Below are 17,187 nucleotides of genomic sequence, written 5' to 3'. Positions count from 1 at the left end.
AGCACTACTCTGCAAACACAAGCATTTCTGTGCTACCTCATCTCCTGGTTTCCCTTTCCCTGCATGAGAGGAGCCCAGGGCAGGAGGTGCTGGCTCCAGACTGGAGAGGTCCCTTTGGGTGGAAAACAAGGCTGGGGCTTCCTCTGCTCACAAGAAGTGACAAAGGCAGAACATGCCTACAAATGGTCCTGTCCATATGATTGTGCAGTGAGCCACTGTCCCCCAAAGAACTTCCAAGCCAAGAAATTTCCCTGAATGTTCTTAACAAGAGGAAAAGTCAGCCAGGAGGTAGTCAGAGACTTGTGTGAGTGAATCCTGGTAAAACTGCAGTCAGAGCACACAGAAGGGAGTCTGGGCTCTATTCATTTTGCACAGTCCTTGCTGCTCCAGCATTTGGAGAGGAGAGATGTAATGTACAGCTGGGACTCTCTTCCAGCCCTGGATAAAAGGGAGAAAGCAGATTGTTCCTGCAGCTACTCACTTGTTAAACAGCAGCACTTCCCTGCAAAGCTATTCATGCTGTTTCTTAGCCAAAATGTAGTAAACTCCAAAACAGGGCTGTTAACTTGTTCAGAGTGAGAGAGAGAGGCTGTTACATCACTCCCTGTGCTGGCAAGGAGCCTGGGAACCAGGATGTGTGTGTGCAGCAGCTCCTTGGGTTTGCCTCTCTCCAAAAAGAAGCCATTCCACCCAGCAGAGCTCCATAATCTGCTGGGTGAGTCAAGAGATTGAAATCTCATGAGAACAGAAAAGTGTTCTTTGGTTCTGAGGAGATCAAAATAACAACAACAACAAAAAACCAAATTAAAAACAAACAAAAAAAAAAAAAAAGACCAAAAAAAAAAAAAAGTACAGACTGGGGAAAAAAAGGAATCCAGTTTTCCAATGTACCAGAACTCCTTATTTCAGTATTTGTGTGGTTGAAGGCAGTGTATGAGAGTGCCAGGACATTACTGTGATTCACCTCACAGTAAACTGATCACCAAAATTAGAGCCCCAAAGGCTGTCATTTAGCACGGACAAAGCTCTGGCAGTGCTGGTGTGTCCAGGCTCCTCTTAAATGCATTAATAGCAGCTCTCCTGGGAGGTGATTGTGTTCCATAAGAGATCCCAGGAGCTGTAACCAGCTATCCTTATTTAATCCTTCTTCCCTGTGGGAGCTGTTGCTATCCATGTGAAAATGTGTTTAAATTTAAAATATTTCTCCAACATTGGGCACATAACTAATTGGTTGCAAACCTAGTAAAGTAATCACTCTGTGATCAACCCTACAACAATTCCAAAAATACTGCTGGGAAAATGTTTGGAGCCCACTTGATTTGATTTCAGTCTCCTTTGACAGAGCATGATGGTGCCTCCACTGAATCAAATGAAATATAAGTTCACAGGAGAATTATTTAATATGATTGGAAAGTCCATAGTGAGGATTAGTGGGACATACAGAATAAATGAACCTGAACTTTACAAAAACAGAAAGCTTCAGCTATATCACACTACTTTTTAATCACAGCTCCCCTTTATTAATATTCTGTTTCCTCACTTCACTTTCTCCCCATTAGTCATATCTTTTGCATCCCATTTGGTGTTTTTCTCCCATTTTAGTATTTAGAATATGCAAAAAGCATCTTGCTATCCTTTTTATATTGGTTAATTTTTCGGTTTTTTTTTTTTTTAAAGCCATTTACTGGTTTTAAAAGAAAAAATGTTCAACCACAACCCTCTGAAACACTGATGTCCTCACATATTTCTGTTCTGGTTGCAGTGTCCAGATTTGTGCAATCAATCTTACAATGCAGAGAAAATTTTTTGCATAAAGATGATTTTTTTCTGCCCTAAGGAAACGTGTGTCTATGTCAACTCGTGGCTTTTTCTGCAGCTACAGAAATAATTTAATCATCTATCTATGGGTTCACTCAGTGGAGGATTTATTTTAATGACATGAAATCCTACAATTCCTGTTCCTCCTAGGCCTAGATCAAAAGGAGGAAGGCGAGGTGGAAAGGATGAATAGCCAGAATGCTGAGTCCAATCAATTCCCAGCTGCTTTGACAGCTCTCATAAGGCTATAAGTAGCTAAGGCAATTAAAACTAGAGCATCTCGGGGGCTTTTTTAAGATACTCATTGGTACTGAAATGATGACCCCAGCACCCTGAAGAGACAGAGTTAGTAGCTTAACCCTAAATTACTTTTATCACCCTAAATCCTGCACTATGCATGGTATAAAAAGGCTAAACCTAAGGATCTGGCCTGGTGTGTCTGTATAAATAGATATCTTTTGGTTAAGTGCCATGTCTGTATAAATAGATATCTTTTGGTTAAGTACCATGATGTAAGAGGGTGCTGGAGGGACAGCCTCATTTTACCCATTGAACTGATTTCTCATGGCATGGTTTATCTGGAATTTTAGACTTGTTAATTTAATAAGCATCCTGTTATTCTGCTTAGTATATCAGAACTTCTGGTAGGAGTAGCCTCCATCAGTGATTAGAAGCCAGATGCCTGCTCTGTGATTTAATATAAAGCTGCAGTTCCATGCAGGGTCATCACTGACAGTTTCTTCCCAGCTGTATCTGGACAGTTTTGGAACACTAAAATTATTCACCATCAGGGCTGTTTATTCACAAAGCAGTAGGGATTATAGAGCAAAGCTTTCCCATGAGAATGGAGGAGAGAGAAACAGCTTTGAACCTGTTTGGTTGCACCTTTCCTGCTTCTGGACTGGACTAGAGGGAAAGTGACATAAGAATAAGGAAAAAAACATATGGAAGGGAACTCTTAGAATTCCCAGCCATCTTCATCTCTCTTAACCCAGTTTTGTCTGAATTAAATTTTTAGATACACTGTGTTTAATGGCCAACAGAGCTTTAAAGAATGTAAAAGGCTGGTTGATACCAGGAGGAAATTTTCTGTGTAAAGCAATCAAATTCCTTTCTCACTTCCTCACAACATTCCCCAATCCCTTTCTCTGACTGGATGAAATAAACTGGTGAAGTTGGAAGAAATAAAAGGGAACATCCCAAAAAGGGCTCACCACTTCTTTCTCCCATCTTTCACATTTTATAGTGTCACTACCTGCGTGAGCAAGAGGAGAGCAATGCAGCTCTTTAAAAATGCAGCTGGTTGTTGTGGTTTGGTTTTGTTTTTTTTTTTCTTTTAAGATTACAATCAAGCAAGTTTGGCCATTTGAAAGTCAGCTGCATGGGCTGCTGAGTCAGAGGAGAACTAGATACCATCTTGGCAGCAGCCTGGAAAAATGTTTCCATTGTGCTGGTGAAATGAATGCAAAATATTTATTCTTTGAGCTGGTTCACAACAGCAGCTCAGTTCTCAGCTGGAACCGAGGGTGGGGCCATGTGGAAGGCATTTATAGGAAGACAATAATGATTTGTACAGGGCCCAAGGTGTACATAATCTTATTTTATGATTAACAAAGGACAAGGCTCCAGCCATATGGAACTCATAAGCTGAAGTGTAAACCAGTGAAGTAATCAACAGAGAATGAAAAAGTAATGGAGGCAGAAGGTTAGCAAAAGAAAGGGAGGGAGCAGAATTCAGGAAGGGAGGGATTACTTTAGTCTTTTTGCATGTTTAGGGTTACAGTAAAATGCCAGTGCTAAGGTTAATACCTTGGACTTTTGAAATTTTGATCTATCACACTTTTTCACTGACAACTGCACAAATCAGGTCACCTGTGGTATGTAGAGAATCTTCTTCCTTGTACCTCTGAACAGAAAGTTACCAATTGCTATTTTGTGGTATATGAGCACATATGATTCAAGCAGAAAAATAAACATGCTTTTTGCCCTGGGGACCTTATTGTCCAAGAGCCTGCTCTGGCAAAACAGGCCTGGCAAATTCTAAAACTGTAAGAAAGCCTTGGCTTAAGCAGGGTTGTTCCCAAACACGACTTGCAGTGCATGTGTAGCCACAACAGAGGTGGCAGTGACAGAAGGCACTGAGGAAAGGTAACCTGAAGGTTACAGCACTGGGTTTGGCTGGGCTTGCTGTGTTTTTATGTTGCTGAATTTCAGGTGCTGCTTTGTTCTGGCTGATGTCAGTGTGGGGATGGCCTTGATCCAGGAAAACACTTCAATGTGTGGTTGGATTTAAGCACAATGGTAGCTCTGTTGGAGTCAACAGTACTGGAGCACTTAAAGCTCTCTGTGTGTGTCAAGGCACTTTGCTGGATCAGGGTCTTTGTGCAATTTTTATGGTCTATTACAATATTTTTAAATGACAACAGCAGGTACTGAATATGAAAAAGGAAGCGGAAGGACAGAGGATAAAAAAGGAGTTGAGGAGAGGAGAGGCTCTTAGTGACAATGGGAAATTGTTGCTGAGTGAGTGGCAGGGAGAGCAGCAGCTGGAAGGTTGCTCTCTGCCTGCTGTTGTGTGTCTGGCATTTCTGTGGGTGTCAGGATTGTATTTACTTGGGAACATTGGTGTGTCCTACCTTGGGATGGAGCTCCTTGTGCACATGGGAACAGCTCCTGATGCAGACAGGGTTTATGAGAGAGGACACCTGAGCCCTGTCCCACCCTTTCCCTGGAGCCTGCCAGAAACAAAAGCAAATCCCAGCAGACATCCTGCACACAGGAACAGGACACTGCCAAAGCTGACCTCTTAGCTGTATTCATTGTGAGGAACACAGAATCACGGAATCATTCAGGCTGGAAAAGACCTCTGAGATCTTTGATCTTTCACTGATCACTGGTGCCACATCCAGTCAGTTCTTGAACACGTTCAGGAATGGTGGCTCTGCCACCTCCTTGGGCCTCCATTCCAATGTTTAACAACCATTACCATGAAGAAATTCCTCCTGATGTCTAAACTGAACCTCCCCCCATGCCCCTTGAGGCTGTGGCCTCTTGTCCTGCCACTGTTTCCCAGGAGCAGAGCCTGGCCCCAGCTGGCAGGAGCTGTGGGGAGTGAGAAGGTCTCACTGAGCTCCTTTTCTCCAGGCTGAGCCCTCCTGAGCTCCCTCAGCTCCTGCAAACAGAATTCACTCCCCAGACCTTTCCCCAGCTCCATTGCCCTTCTCTGGACGTGCTCCAGCCCCTCAATGCCTTTCTTGTTGTGAGGGGCTCAGAACTGGACACAGCACCTGAGGTGTGACCTCACCTGGGCTGACTACAGAGGGACAATCATTTCTCTCATTGCTGCCACACAATTCTTGGTACAAAATCATTGCCACAGAAAGTCAGAAAGTGCCCAACTTGCTTTCCTTTTCCCATGAGGGCATGGCTGTGGTACAATATGAACTGGTCATTAAGCAGTTGCATCCATCATCAAAGATTTTATGGGTACAGAGGTTACACTCTGAAGATATAGATGGGGTTTTTTTCCTCATGCCCTCCAGGATTTGGCTGTTGCTATTTCAGGGGAAAAAATAATGGAATTGAATGAATGTTTTAGTTGAAGAGTCATTAAGGAAAGCAAGAGTTTGAAGAGGAGAAAAATAGTGCCAGTAGCTGATCAGAGACCCCTGACTGCAACCATCTGCCCCATCAGAGATCACTTGTGCAGCCCTAAGTAACTTGGTCTCCCAGTGCCTCAGTTTCCTATTTATAAAAAATGGGGCTACACTGCTCTAAGTCAGAAATGTTACAGTGATAAATGCATTAAAAAGTTCTACATAACTCAGATATTTTTTGAACAGGAGCTGCAAGTGGCTTAAGATAAACTAAGCATAGATAGAATCTGTTGTGTTTAAAGTTTGTAGCAACAGGCTTTCATGCTGCAGGCTGTACTGTGGCCAGGAAGCTCTCATGTGTTCAGAGCACATCAAGATTTACACAAAAGATCACTGTGAAGTCAGCTGCTCTTCTGAGCCCCAGGGAGGCATGTCAAGAATTATGTCAAGAAATAATTTCAGCTCTTCTCAGACATTTCACTACAGACTCAATCTGCATCTCAGGTTAGGTGCAGTGACCCCAGCATTTGCCATTTCCACACTGAAAGCACCCAGTGCCCATGAATGAACCTTTGTCTCTGCATTTCCAGCAGCTCTGCAGGGAGATGAGCATGGGGCTGGCTAGCTGGAGGTGTATCCCTTAGTGTGGAAATAATTCCAATTATTTTTTTCAATTCCACTTCCTGGAATACAGGGAAAAGCCTCAGCACTATTTGCATGTCCCTTTATTATCCTGTTTGTAGCCATGAAACATTGAGCTCATGTGCTTGATGGGCTTCTTGCTCAGCACAGCCCTTGTTTCAGTGCTTCCAGGGGATGTCAAACCACTGAGTGCAGTCTGGTTTCACTGCACCTGGAGTGAGACAAGGATGCAGTTCAGAGGCTGTGAAAAGGGAAAACAAGCATGGCAGAAGGAAGGAATCCATTGTGTGAGCTGTCATTGCAGGTTTCTTTTTGTGTATAACAATAAAATAAAAAGAAGTAGCACACAAAAACAAGGCCTGGAGTGATCAACAGTACATCTGGAATGAATTCAGGAAGAGGGTCAGGTTCCTCAAGCTATGCACATTCAGTGCCATCTGAAAAACAGCTTTTAGTCAAAAATTAATTTACTTGGAGATTACAGGCCAACTGTAGTGTCTGTGCTGAAGGAGGTTTATGAATATATTGGTTTGTTTGTGCCTAATAGCAGCTCCTGTGAGATAAGAGGCTCACAAGCCTGAGTGGGGCCCCTGGTAGCACCCATGCCTCCAGTTTGTCACCTCTGGGGTGGGCTTGAAATCTAATGCAAACACACAAACTCCAGGTGCTACCAGGAAGTTCTCCTCAGTGTTCAAAGTCCTCCTAGAGCTGCAGGGAAAAAAAGACATTGTTATCTTTGCCTGCCTCTTTGACAGAGCTCCCAAAAGCTCCTTGTGGAGCCCTCCTGGGATCCTCATGTGCTGAGCCCAGCAGAAAGGGGCCACCTGCAGCAGCTGCTCCTTTTCTGTTCAGCTGCACTTGCTGCACCTCGTGGCACACAGGAGGTGTTTGTTCAGCCCAGGTCTCTGCCAATTTCCTGAAGGTTTATTGAGGTTGTGGGTGACTCAGCTCTGAGCTGAAGGTTGTCTGAGTTTCTCAGAAAAGCACCTTTGTAACTCTGCCCTACATCTGATGCCCTGGTTTGACAGATCTGATTTCAGCCTTTCAGAAGTGCTGATGGTTGCGGGAATGGCAGGCTGGGAGAGCTGGGGCTGCTCAGGATGGACAGGAGAGAGCTTCAGAGGGACCTGAGAGCACCTTCAAGTGCCTTAAGGGGCTACAGAAAGCTGGAGAGAGACTCTTCACAATGGCATGTAGTGATTGAACAGGGGGAAATGGTCTTGAGCTGAAGGAGGGAACGTTTGGAATAAATTTTAGGAGTAATATTTTACTGTAAGAGTGGTGAGGCACTGGGCTTGAAGCTGTGGATTCCCCATCTCTGGAAGTGTTAAAGGATGGAGCTCTGAGCCAAGCTGGTCTAGTGGAAAGTGTCCCTGACCAGGGCAGGAGTTGGAATTAAATGATCTTTAAGGTCCCTTTTGACCCAAACCATTCTGTGATTCTAAAATTACATTCTGATGATAGACTGTGAGGGTGTTCACAGGGGTCTGAGGATGGGGGAAGAGACAAGGATCTGACTCCATGTTTCAGAAGGCTGATTTATTTTATGATATATATTGTATTGAAACTATACTAAAAGAATAGAATAAAGGATTTCATCAGAAGGCTGGCTAAGAATAGAAAAAGAAGGAATTATAACAAAGGCTTGTGTGTCAGACAGAGAGTCTGAGCCAGCTGACTGTGATTGGCCATTAATTAGAAAACATGAAACCAATCACAGATGCACCTGTTGCATTCCACAGCAACAGATAACCATTGTTTACATGTTGTTCTTGAGGCTTCTCAGGAGAAAGAAATCCTAAGGAAAGGATTTTTCATAAAATATCATGGCTACAATAGACTACAATTCTGTTATAGAATTTTGTGATGTTTACTCAAGCCTAAAGTGTAGTATCAGCTAATTTCAGGCTTTTTTAGGGAAAACATGTTTAATTTTAAGTTTAAAAAGTATCACTGAAAGCTGGTGTAATAAGTGTTCACTCAGTGAAGTCACTACTCATGCCTGAGCTTAGAAATATAACACTGAGCTGAAGAAAGCAAAATGGTAGATAGTAAATGTGTTTATTTAAATCAGATTTGGCTCTGAGTTTTTTTTTTTTCATTTGTTATTCTCAATGGCCTCGGTTCTGCAGATTACTCATCAGTACTCTGGCCTCAATCCAGCTAAAGTACTTAAGTAAGTGCATAACTTTAACTAACATGAATAATCCTGTATTCAATGCCAGCAAATGGAGACACACATCCATGTGGGCTCACTTTCTTCTTTCCCATTCACTTTAAATTAGTGAATGTTTACCTGTGTTCTACCATTAGTAGTATCTTAATGTTCTGTTTGCTTTTTTTTTTAATGTATATTTTTCACAGGAAAATATCTACTGTAATCATGATTAGTACCTGATTGCTGCAGCTCTCTCCAGCAATAATTCCCTCTTGCTCTCAACTGAGCCCCTGAGTGTGATGAGAGGTTGGTTCTATTTCAAAGAACCCAAGGAGCACTCCAGCCTATGTGTAAAAACAGCTGAAGTGTGTCTTTTTGATCATATACAATAATAAATATTTAAGACAAGAACACTTAAAAACTCTGGAAGAGATTAAAACTAAGTGGCATCCCTGTGTTTGCAGTCAGGTAGAACACTTGTAACATCTGTATTCATAACAAACTCAGGTTAGCTCCTCACAAGTACTTGACTTCTTTGAAAGTTCTTCAAAAGGACAGAATTTAAATTGTGTGGCTGTTTGATTAATAACGTGTCACACTGATAATTGTGATTTGGACTCCACCTATACCCAACATGAGTAATCTGAGGAAGGAATGCTGGCCACAAGGGCTTGTCTAGAGAATGCCTCTGATATTCTTGACTAAACTCCACCTTATCTGAGTAGCAGAGTGATACAGGATCAGACACAGCCACAGATTAGAGGTTATGTAAACAAATCCTGCCTCTTTCCTACTCCTGCCTTGATTTCTCTCTACGAGTTTAGCTTGGGATCTTGTCTATTCCTTCATATTTTACCTCCTTTGAAGTTTATATTTCAGAAGTGCTTAACTCTTCTCTCACTGGGACCATTTTTCTTTGCCTTGAACTGAGGAGCTGGAGGACACTGTGTGCAACACAGGTTCTTTGTTTCTGCTGTTAGATCAAAGGAAGTGCTGCAAATCTATTCAGTTTCGCAATTAAGTCAGGAACAAAACTCACTGGGATTAAACTTCAAGTTCATTTCCATACAGAAATACTTAGGAAGGGCTCACCAGTAAAAATGTGAAATCTCTCTGCACCTTTGGTTCATGTATCTCCAGGGTAAGCAGATTCCAACACTCAGTATTGCAGTGAGGATTTAGTAGAAATGAAGATTGTCCATTTTGTCATCTTTCCTCGTTCAGCATGCACTCCATTTTTCTTTTTCTTTTTTTTTCCTTTTTTTCCCTTTGGTTTGGTTTTGGGGGTTTTGGTTGGGTTTGGTTTGCAGGAAGCTGGTTGCTAGTTATAAAATGTAAATGCAATATACACTTGTTCTGTATTTCATGCCACAAGACTCCTGCTTAGGACCACAGGGTGAGTTGTATTCTGATGAGATTGGGATGAAATAAAAAAATCCTTCCAGGGTAGAGTCCTTATCCAGTGGCAAGCTCTGTCTGAGCTGTTTTGAAATGAAATCATTAGAATTTCTTCATACAGGAAATATATTTATATTTATATTTATATTTATATTTATATTTATATTTATATTTATATTTATATTTATATTTATATTTATATTTATATTTATATTTATATTTATATTTATATTTATTAAGTGCTCCCTCACTTTCATACCTGCTGTGGGACAGTTGTGTCCCCAGTTTATCAGTTTAGGGACAGAGCACCCAGCTGAACCCAGTAAGGACTCACTGGGGGACATTGTCAGTGCCAGGCTGGTTTATGGGGCTTGGTTATTCTGTTCTAAACAAATGGTAAAATCTGAGCTGCCACCACCCTCATTAACACATGGCACAGACGTGATCATAGCATTTGGTATTTCAAAAGCCTTTTCAGACTAAAGCAATTTGTATCACTTTCCTTCTGGATGTGGGAAATAAAAGCTCTAATCCAGTATTTTGCATGGGGTATCCCCTTCCTTACTGGTTTGTTTGGTGCTTGGAGCAGTTTCCTGGGAATAAATGGTGGAAATTACAGTTGCTGCCCAGCTGCTCTGGTCACCCCGAGGTTTTTGAGGTGTTTGAGGTGAGACCAGAGCCGTGTCCTCAGACACCCTCAGGGCCTGCCACCCTGCAGCCTTGGCAGCACACAGGGGGCACCTTCAGATCCACAAGGGATCCAAGCTGGGATCCTGACCTCAGCCTCAGTGATCCCAGCATCCCAAACCCACCATATCAGTTACCACACTCTAGCAAAAAACAAGTAGCAGTTTGATTTACAGTTTAACCAGCAGATTAAAAACCTGTTTTTTTTTTCTTTTTCCTGGTAACTTGTCCTTTTCCACTTTACAAACCAGGCTAAATTAAAGCAAAAATAAGCAGGAAGTGTTCTAAATTAATTTCACACAGATTGTAAGAGAATAAACATATTTATGACATACATTTGGGAAAAACTGTAAGTTGTTCTTTGACAGCTCATCAGGAGAAGAGTTGTTAACTACTTCAGTTGTGCAGAACTGTAATTGTAGTAGGGAGCAGTAGCAAATGGTGGGAAAATTACCATTCCTAGTTTACTCTTGCATTCAAAATGGCTTTGCCTTGATTTGCATTTAGATGGGAATTCCTTCTGTTGCTCTTCAATCCATTAGGTTTTATAAGGTAAGTGGCCTTTTTTTTTTTCTGAAGTGCTGGGAAGGGCACTCAGTTTTACTGCTGAGCTGTGCAGGTGCCACCCCAGCATATCCACATTAAAGCCATCAGGAAAGAGGAAGGGCAGCCTTGAATTTACCTGGAAATGCCTATTTTTAAATAAAGCACAGGTAACATTTTTTGTTGCAATGCCTGAGTAAGTCTGGTCCACGCAGACTTGTGATTTGCAGCACAATTTCTTTTTATTCCTACGCAGTCACCAAAAACTAATATGTAATCTTTATCACATACTATACATTACTCAGACAATATTTGTTTCAGAATATTTCTATTTCATAAATAAGGCTACTTGTTTGAAGGGAGGGGGAAAAGAAAATTTACATCTGTATAGATGGTTTGTAAACTGGGTTTTGTACATAACATGCATACATAGAATTCTCACTGAATTACCATACTAAGACTGTATATATTTTTCTAAAGATTGGACAAAAATAGAAACTAAAAAAAAAACAAGCCTGGAAGGAAGGAACATTAAAAATTCATTTCCCCCCACCAACACAATCAACTATATGGAAATAATAATAAACAAATGGGGAGGTTTTAAATCCATTGCTAAAAACCTCCCGTGATGGAGATTTTAGAGGTTTTTTTAGCAAAACGTGCTGGTGCTTCACTTCTGTTACACTCAGAAACTTCTCCCAAAGTCCAACCTAAGAATTCTTTAAAGGCTAAGTAGATAACTTCTCATCCCATAACCAGTGGACCCAGAAGAGTTAATCACTTTTCTTCTTGCAAAAACACACCATGTCTGGAGACTGTTGAGGTATTTTCCTTCAGTCTTCTTTTTATGGTGTTGTGGGGTTTTTGGGGTTTTTTAGGGGTGGGTTGTTTGTTTCTTTGGGTTTTGGTGGGGTTTTTTTGTTTTAGTTTGGTTTATTTGGGGAGGGGGAGAGTTTATTTGTTGTTTTTGTGGGGTTCTTATTTGAGTTTTTTTCCCCTTTGTAGATGAGGAAACTGGGAAGTTTTCAAGTTCTTCTTTACAGGTCATGTTTTCTGAACATGTAGATCATTGCTGTTACTTTTTTTTAGACTCTTTTAGTTCATTCTTGAGTTTTATCCCTAAAACTGAATGCAATATCCCAGCTGGCATCTAACCAGGGAATGTGTAGCACAGATGCTCCATGTCTTACCTATAACACATTTGTAAATAGTGTGATTTTTTTTTCTTATTTTCCAAGAAACTGACATTGTAGTCTCACATTTAGCTTCACTCCCAAGTTTTTGCTTGCCTGACTGCTGGAAGTCCATCCTTTCTCATTTTATTTTTGCATTTGACTATTGTATAACACACTCTACTTACCCATATCAAAGTGCATCCTGTTTTTCAAAGCACTGCAGCAATTCTCAAGATTATTTCAAGTTCTAGGGCTGTCCCTAAAACAGCAGCTTCTTTTACCATTGAGTCACTTTGAGTCATTTGAAAATGTGGTCAGGTTATTCATTATTTCTTCCTTGAGTCATCAGTGGAAACACAGAGTGATGACAGACAGAACACAGACCTCTGTGGAACCTCTCTGAAACCTTTCCAGTGAGATAAAGAAATCTTAGTGCCTTCTTGAGAATATTCTGGTGACCTTTAGCAGTTGTTTCCCCCAGACAATCTGGGTGAATCATTAGAGAGGCTGGGAGTGCTTTGGCTTTGGTTGCACACCTTGATTGTTGCTGATCCTGCTTTCCTGTATCTGCTTAAAATATCTCTTACACATCTCAGAAACCAAACTTACACCAAAGAGTGCAAGGCAAGATGGCAGGAAAGTATATAAAAAATTATCTTCTGCTGATGTGAATTGTTTTTCACATCCCTGAACCATCCCTGTGACTTAAATACTTTGCATGTGCTTACAAAAAGGATGGGATTCCTTCAATAGGACACAGGACTGAAAGGACTCCCAGATTATCAGAAAAAAAGAATTGTAGATTATCAGATAAGCTTTAATGTATTCATTCTCAGTGCATCTATAATTTACAGGACTGATTTTACTTCCACAGAGTATTAGTCACTCCTCACTCCCTTTACCCTAGGAAGCTAAAGAAAACAGCCAGAGACAAAGTAAGCAGTTACCTATTAAAATTTACATTCCAGCCTTCCCAGAAATCCTAAAATCTCTTTTGTTTACATCTACTTTTTGTGACTTTTGCTGTTGAATTTTTTCTTTCTGTCTACAAAGATTGACGCCGCTGCTGTACTAAGGTCATGTTGTAGGTCCATATTTTTGGCATAAATAACATTCCTGTAAAAATGTGGCAAAGAAATGTACTCAGGCAGCTTTGGGTTTGGGCATATTTCTCTTCTAAACTTTTCTCTCTAGCATTTGTGTCACCTGGCAATATTTAGGGTACAAGTGTGCCCTGTTCTGTCACAGTGGTGTCTCAAACAGTTAAATTGGGTTACCTGACACACTCTGAGAGCAACTTTTGAAGCATAATTTGGATAAATCCCTTGGTTATAGTTCAGGGAAACCTTCTGTGGCAGTAGAACAAACAAACAAACAGTCACAAAAAACAGGTAGGAAAAGTTGCAAAATTTAATATCACCCTATTGGAAATGACAGCTCCTCTTCAATAATTTTTTTTCTTTAGCCAGTAATCCTGCTGTAAAATGACAGAAGTTTTTAGAGAGACAATACTGCTAAAAATGTCTTTTAATTTGTGTAATCCTGTCCACAATGAACAGGATGGTGTTTTGACCATGACTTCGGCTGACTTAAGAGTGGGTTGTTCCCAGAAGGTGTGGTCCCACTGTCCCTCCTGCCCGCAACAATTCCTGTGCCAGTGCTGATACAACTAAACAGTGACTTGGATGAGGAGCTGATCTGGATAAAGCCCAATCTTTTCTTTTAGTCCCTTTGGTTTTCAGCTGCATCAGTTTCCTGTTCTGACTCACTGTGTTGCCCACAAGCCAAGAGGAGCCAGAATGCAAAGCGAGGAGCAAAGGGAACGCCATGATCAGCAGCTTGTTCCAAAATTGGTTTAAACAAATCCTGAGGCTGCAGGCACATTGAAGGATGGGGTTTCAGCCTTTAGTTCTCCATTTCCTTTGGGTTTCTTTTTTGAGCAGTGTGGATGGTACATGTTTCCTTTACAAATCTCTGTTGTATATTAAATTACTGCCTTTTTATTATCCTGAGTTTCTCATCGTACTCTTGGTGTGGATGTAGGTTCTGCCACTGTAAAACCCTGAGCTTGCAGTGAGATCTGGGGTTTGTAGCATGAAATAAGCTTAACTGACTTCTTATAAACATCTCGTGTTCTGTGGCACTGAAATTCAATGCACACCTTTCAAGTCTCAGTGTCACTTCCAGCTACAAAAACCTTGGAGTTGTATTTCCTCATGGCTGGTGCTTACTAGATAATTATGGGGAGTAAATTAAAATGAAAAGAAACAAAATCATGGCAGTTATTTCCAATCAGATAAGTCATCTCCTTCTCTGCCTTTGATTAAGAAAAGATGTTATAAACTCTTATCAGTACCAAGGTACACGATAAGCAAGATAAATAATTTAGAGCTTTTACAGCTACCTCCCAGAAGTAATTAAAAGCTTCCAAAGCATTTTGATTAGTAGGCTGAAAATATTATAAATTAATATGAACTGCTTTGCTATCTTGTGTGACTGGTCAGTTAGAACATTTACTGAAATCCTAGAAGCATCTTAAAAATACACCTGTGAATGAAATATTTTAGAATTTTCTTTTCAAGGGATCTTTACAGTAAAGAAGAACTGGCTATTGTTCACTTCCTCCTATATCCTTAAAAGTGTCCTTAGAAAGAGGTGGAAAAAGCTTGGGAAAAGAAAAAAGCTGTCACCAGCAGTTTGTTTCCTTGCTTGAAGCTTCGCTGGACTTGAGAAATTACGAGATGGTTTTCTGTTTTCCCATAAATTTTGGCTCTCTTCCCCATCACAGTTTTATTCTCATTATCTTTAATCTTTCCCTACGTTCTATGCACATTGCTGTGCTGTGCTGGGTCTATCCAACCTCCCTCCTTGAAGGGCTTGCTGAACTTTTGAAGCCTGAGCTTCCCCTTGGGACCAGCAGGTTTAAAATATTCCTTGACGACTCCTGTGACTCCTTTGGAGCTCCATCCATGTGTGTCAGCTGCCATTGCCAAAGCAATAATCCCTTTATCCCCTTCTCCAGCATCCGTGTCCGAACCGCTCCCGCTGAGCTTCCTAAGCAGCCAGCGGGGACCTGCGCATTTCAGCTAAAGCTTTACCACACCTCACCGCCAAAATAAATGTAAATGACGAATCTATTTCGAATATTTCCTCATTTCCTCGCTTCTGCTGTAGCCTGGCTCGGGGTTGTGATGCAGTAAATCCCATTGCCTGTAAACTGCAGCGTCCCGCGGTGCGAGCCCGTCCTTGAGCCGCTGCTCCGGGCGGGCAGAGCCGCGCCGCTCACCCGGGAGACGCCGGCATTCGGGCTGATCCTGAATTGTAACTTAACCTGGGATTGTTTGACATGGAAACCAGCGCGCCCGTGCCCACAGGGGTACCCGGCATGGAGCGGGTACCCCGGCGGAGAGGACAGAGAGAGAATCCCGAAATAGGGAACACCCCGGGATAGCGGGTACCCCGGCATGGCGGATACCCGGGAATAGAGGGGGAATCCCGATATAGAAGACATCCCGAGACAGAGCGGGTATCCCGACAGAGGACATCCCCGGATAAAGCGGGTATCCCGGGATGGAGGGCACTGCGGAATGGCGGTACCCAGGACAGAGCGGGTATCCCGAGATAAAGGGCACCCCGGGGCCGGGATAGCGGCACGGCGCACTGCGGGAGCTCCCGTCACACACAGGGGAAACCCCCTCGACACCCTGACACCCCCCGGGGCGCAGTGGAACCGTCCGCTTCCCCGCCGCTGCCTCGCAGGTGAACGCGCGGGAGCGTACTAAGCCCCACTGGCAGGGGGAGCGAAGGGTTTCCCCCAATCCACCTTCAGTCGCACCGCTCTAATCCAGGGCAGCCCGGAGAACAACCGAGGCTGCCGAACGGGCTGCGAGAGGCGGCTGCCCCAGCAGAGCTCTCAGGGCACTAACCTCCCTCTCCTCCCTCTCCCTTTTCCGCGCGGAAGTGGTAGCTCCCTCCCCCTCCCGCCGCTGGCCAACGGGCTCGACTGCAGCAAAACGGAACGTACCAACCGCTCCGCCGGGGAGAGGGGGGAGCGGCGAGGCGTGGCGGGAAGCGCCGTCCTGTGAACGGGCGCCCGGGGAGCCGCTCCCGCCGAGCGGGGAAGAGGCGGCGCCCGCAGGAGGCACGGCCGGGGAGCCGGAGCGAGCCCGGGGGGAGCCCGGCGGTTCGTGGGCTGGGGGAGGGCGAGCCTCGGTTCCTCCTCCCTGTTCCTCCCCCCGCGGTGTGTGCGAGCAGCAGCGTGTGCGGAGGCCGAGGGGCAGCTGCCGCCGTCCCGCCTTCCCGCCCCTCCGCCCGCTCCGTGCCGCCACTCCCGAGCCGATGCCGCCGCGGGGCCGGTGAGTCCGCGCCTGGATGCTCATCTCCTTCTCCTCTCTTCCCTCCCGCAGGCGGCGGCAGCGGCTCCGGCTCCCTTGCAGCTCCCGGCCGCCTCCGAAGGGATGCTGGAGAAACTAGAGCTCGAAGATGAAGGTAAAAATCCGCGACGGCAGCGGGGGCCGGGGGCGGGCCGGGGACACCCACGCGGCCGGCGGGCTCCGGGCGGGGGCGCGGGGGATCCCCGGCGGGGAGCGCGGGATGCGCCGTGCCCGGGCCGTGTCCTTGCGGGGCGGGTCGTGCCTCGCCGGCCGCGGAGCCAGCCCGGTGCCGATGCCGCTGCGGAGCTTTTGTGCCGGTGCCGATCCCGCTGCGGCGCCCTTGTGCCGGTGCCGCCGCCGGGCCGTGCCCGATCCGCCGCTGCCGCCGGCCGGGTCCCGCTCTGAGGGAGCGCAGCCTGCACGGCACCCCCTCCTCCTCCCCGTAAAAAACCCGTTCTCCTCGAATACGTCTGCGATACCAAATATAGACTTTGAGAGCAGCGATGGGAAGCTCTTTCAAGTGAAGCTTCCCCTCCTTATGGCAGCGCATACATCTGCTCAAAGCAGCTGTACACTGAATTTTCCTTATGTGGCTGCGCTCTGTGGTTGTTCTTTGCCGTGCTCTGAAGGGCTGCAGTTCTCACTGAGTGTGCTCTGCTTTCACAGGGCAACTCCTGGCAAGTTTTTCCCTCTCTCAGGCGCTAAACCGTGCTGTGGGAAAGCATGGATGGATTTTTTTTTCCTCCAGCTTGCACCAAGCAGCCAGTTCACCTCTGAAAGATCCGTGCTGAGTATCT

The 17,187-nt window shown here is 44.2% G+C and overlaps 1 protein-coding gene across 8 annotated transcripts in view; it reads left to right on the top strand.

Moving 5' to 3' along the window:
• The window catches only part of PRKAG2 (protein kinase AMP-activated non-catalytic subunit gamma 2), a 222,517-nt gene that overhangs the window by 158,173 nt on the left and 47,157 nt on the right, over nt 1–17,187 (top strand). For 6 of the 8 annotated variants that reach the window (XM_064703863.1, XM_064703865.1, XM_064703864.1 and 3 more), the window contains one exon: nt 16,424–16,505. In XM_064703863.1, the coding sequence (XP_064559933.1) occupies nt 16,424–16,505 (82 nt within the window). Of the gene's footprint in view, nt 1–16,105; nt 16,159–16,181; nt 16,201–16,423; nt 16,506–17,187 lie in introns of those variants that run through there. The other 2 variants (XM_064703869.1, XM_064703870.1) reach the window with 2 other exon arrangements.

Source organism: Zonotrichia leucophrys, chromosome 2 (assembly GCF_028769735.1).
Source record: "Zonotrichia leucophrys gambelii isolate GWCS_2022_RI chromosome 2, RI_Zleu_2.0, whole genome shotgun sequence".
Classification (NCBI taxonomy): Eukaryota; Metazoa; Chordata; class Aves; order Passeriformes; family Passerellidae; genus Zonotrichia; species Zonotrichia leucophrys.
Note: the sequence above shows the minus strand (reverse complement) of the source record. Positions and strands in the feature narration are given on the sequence as shown.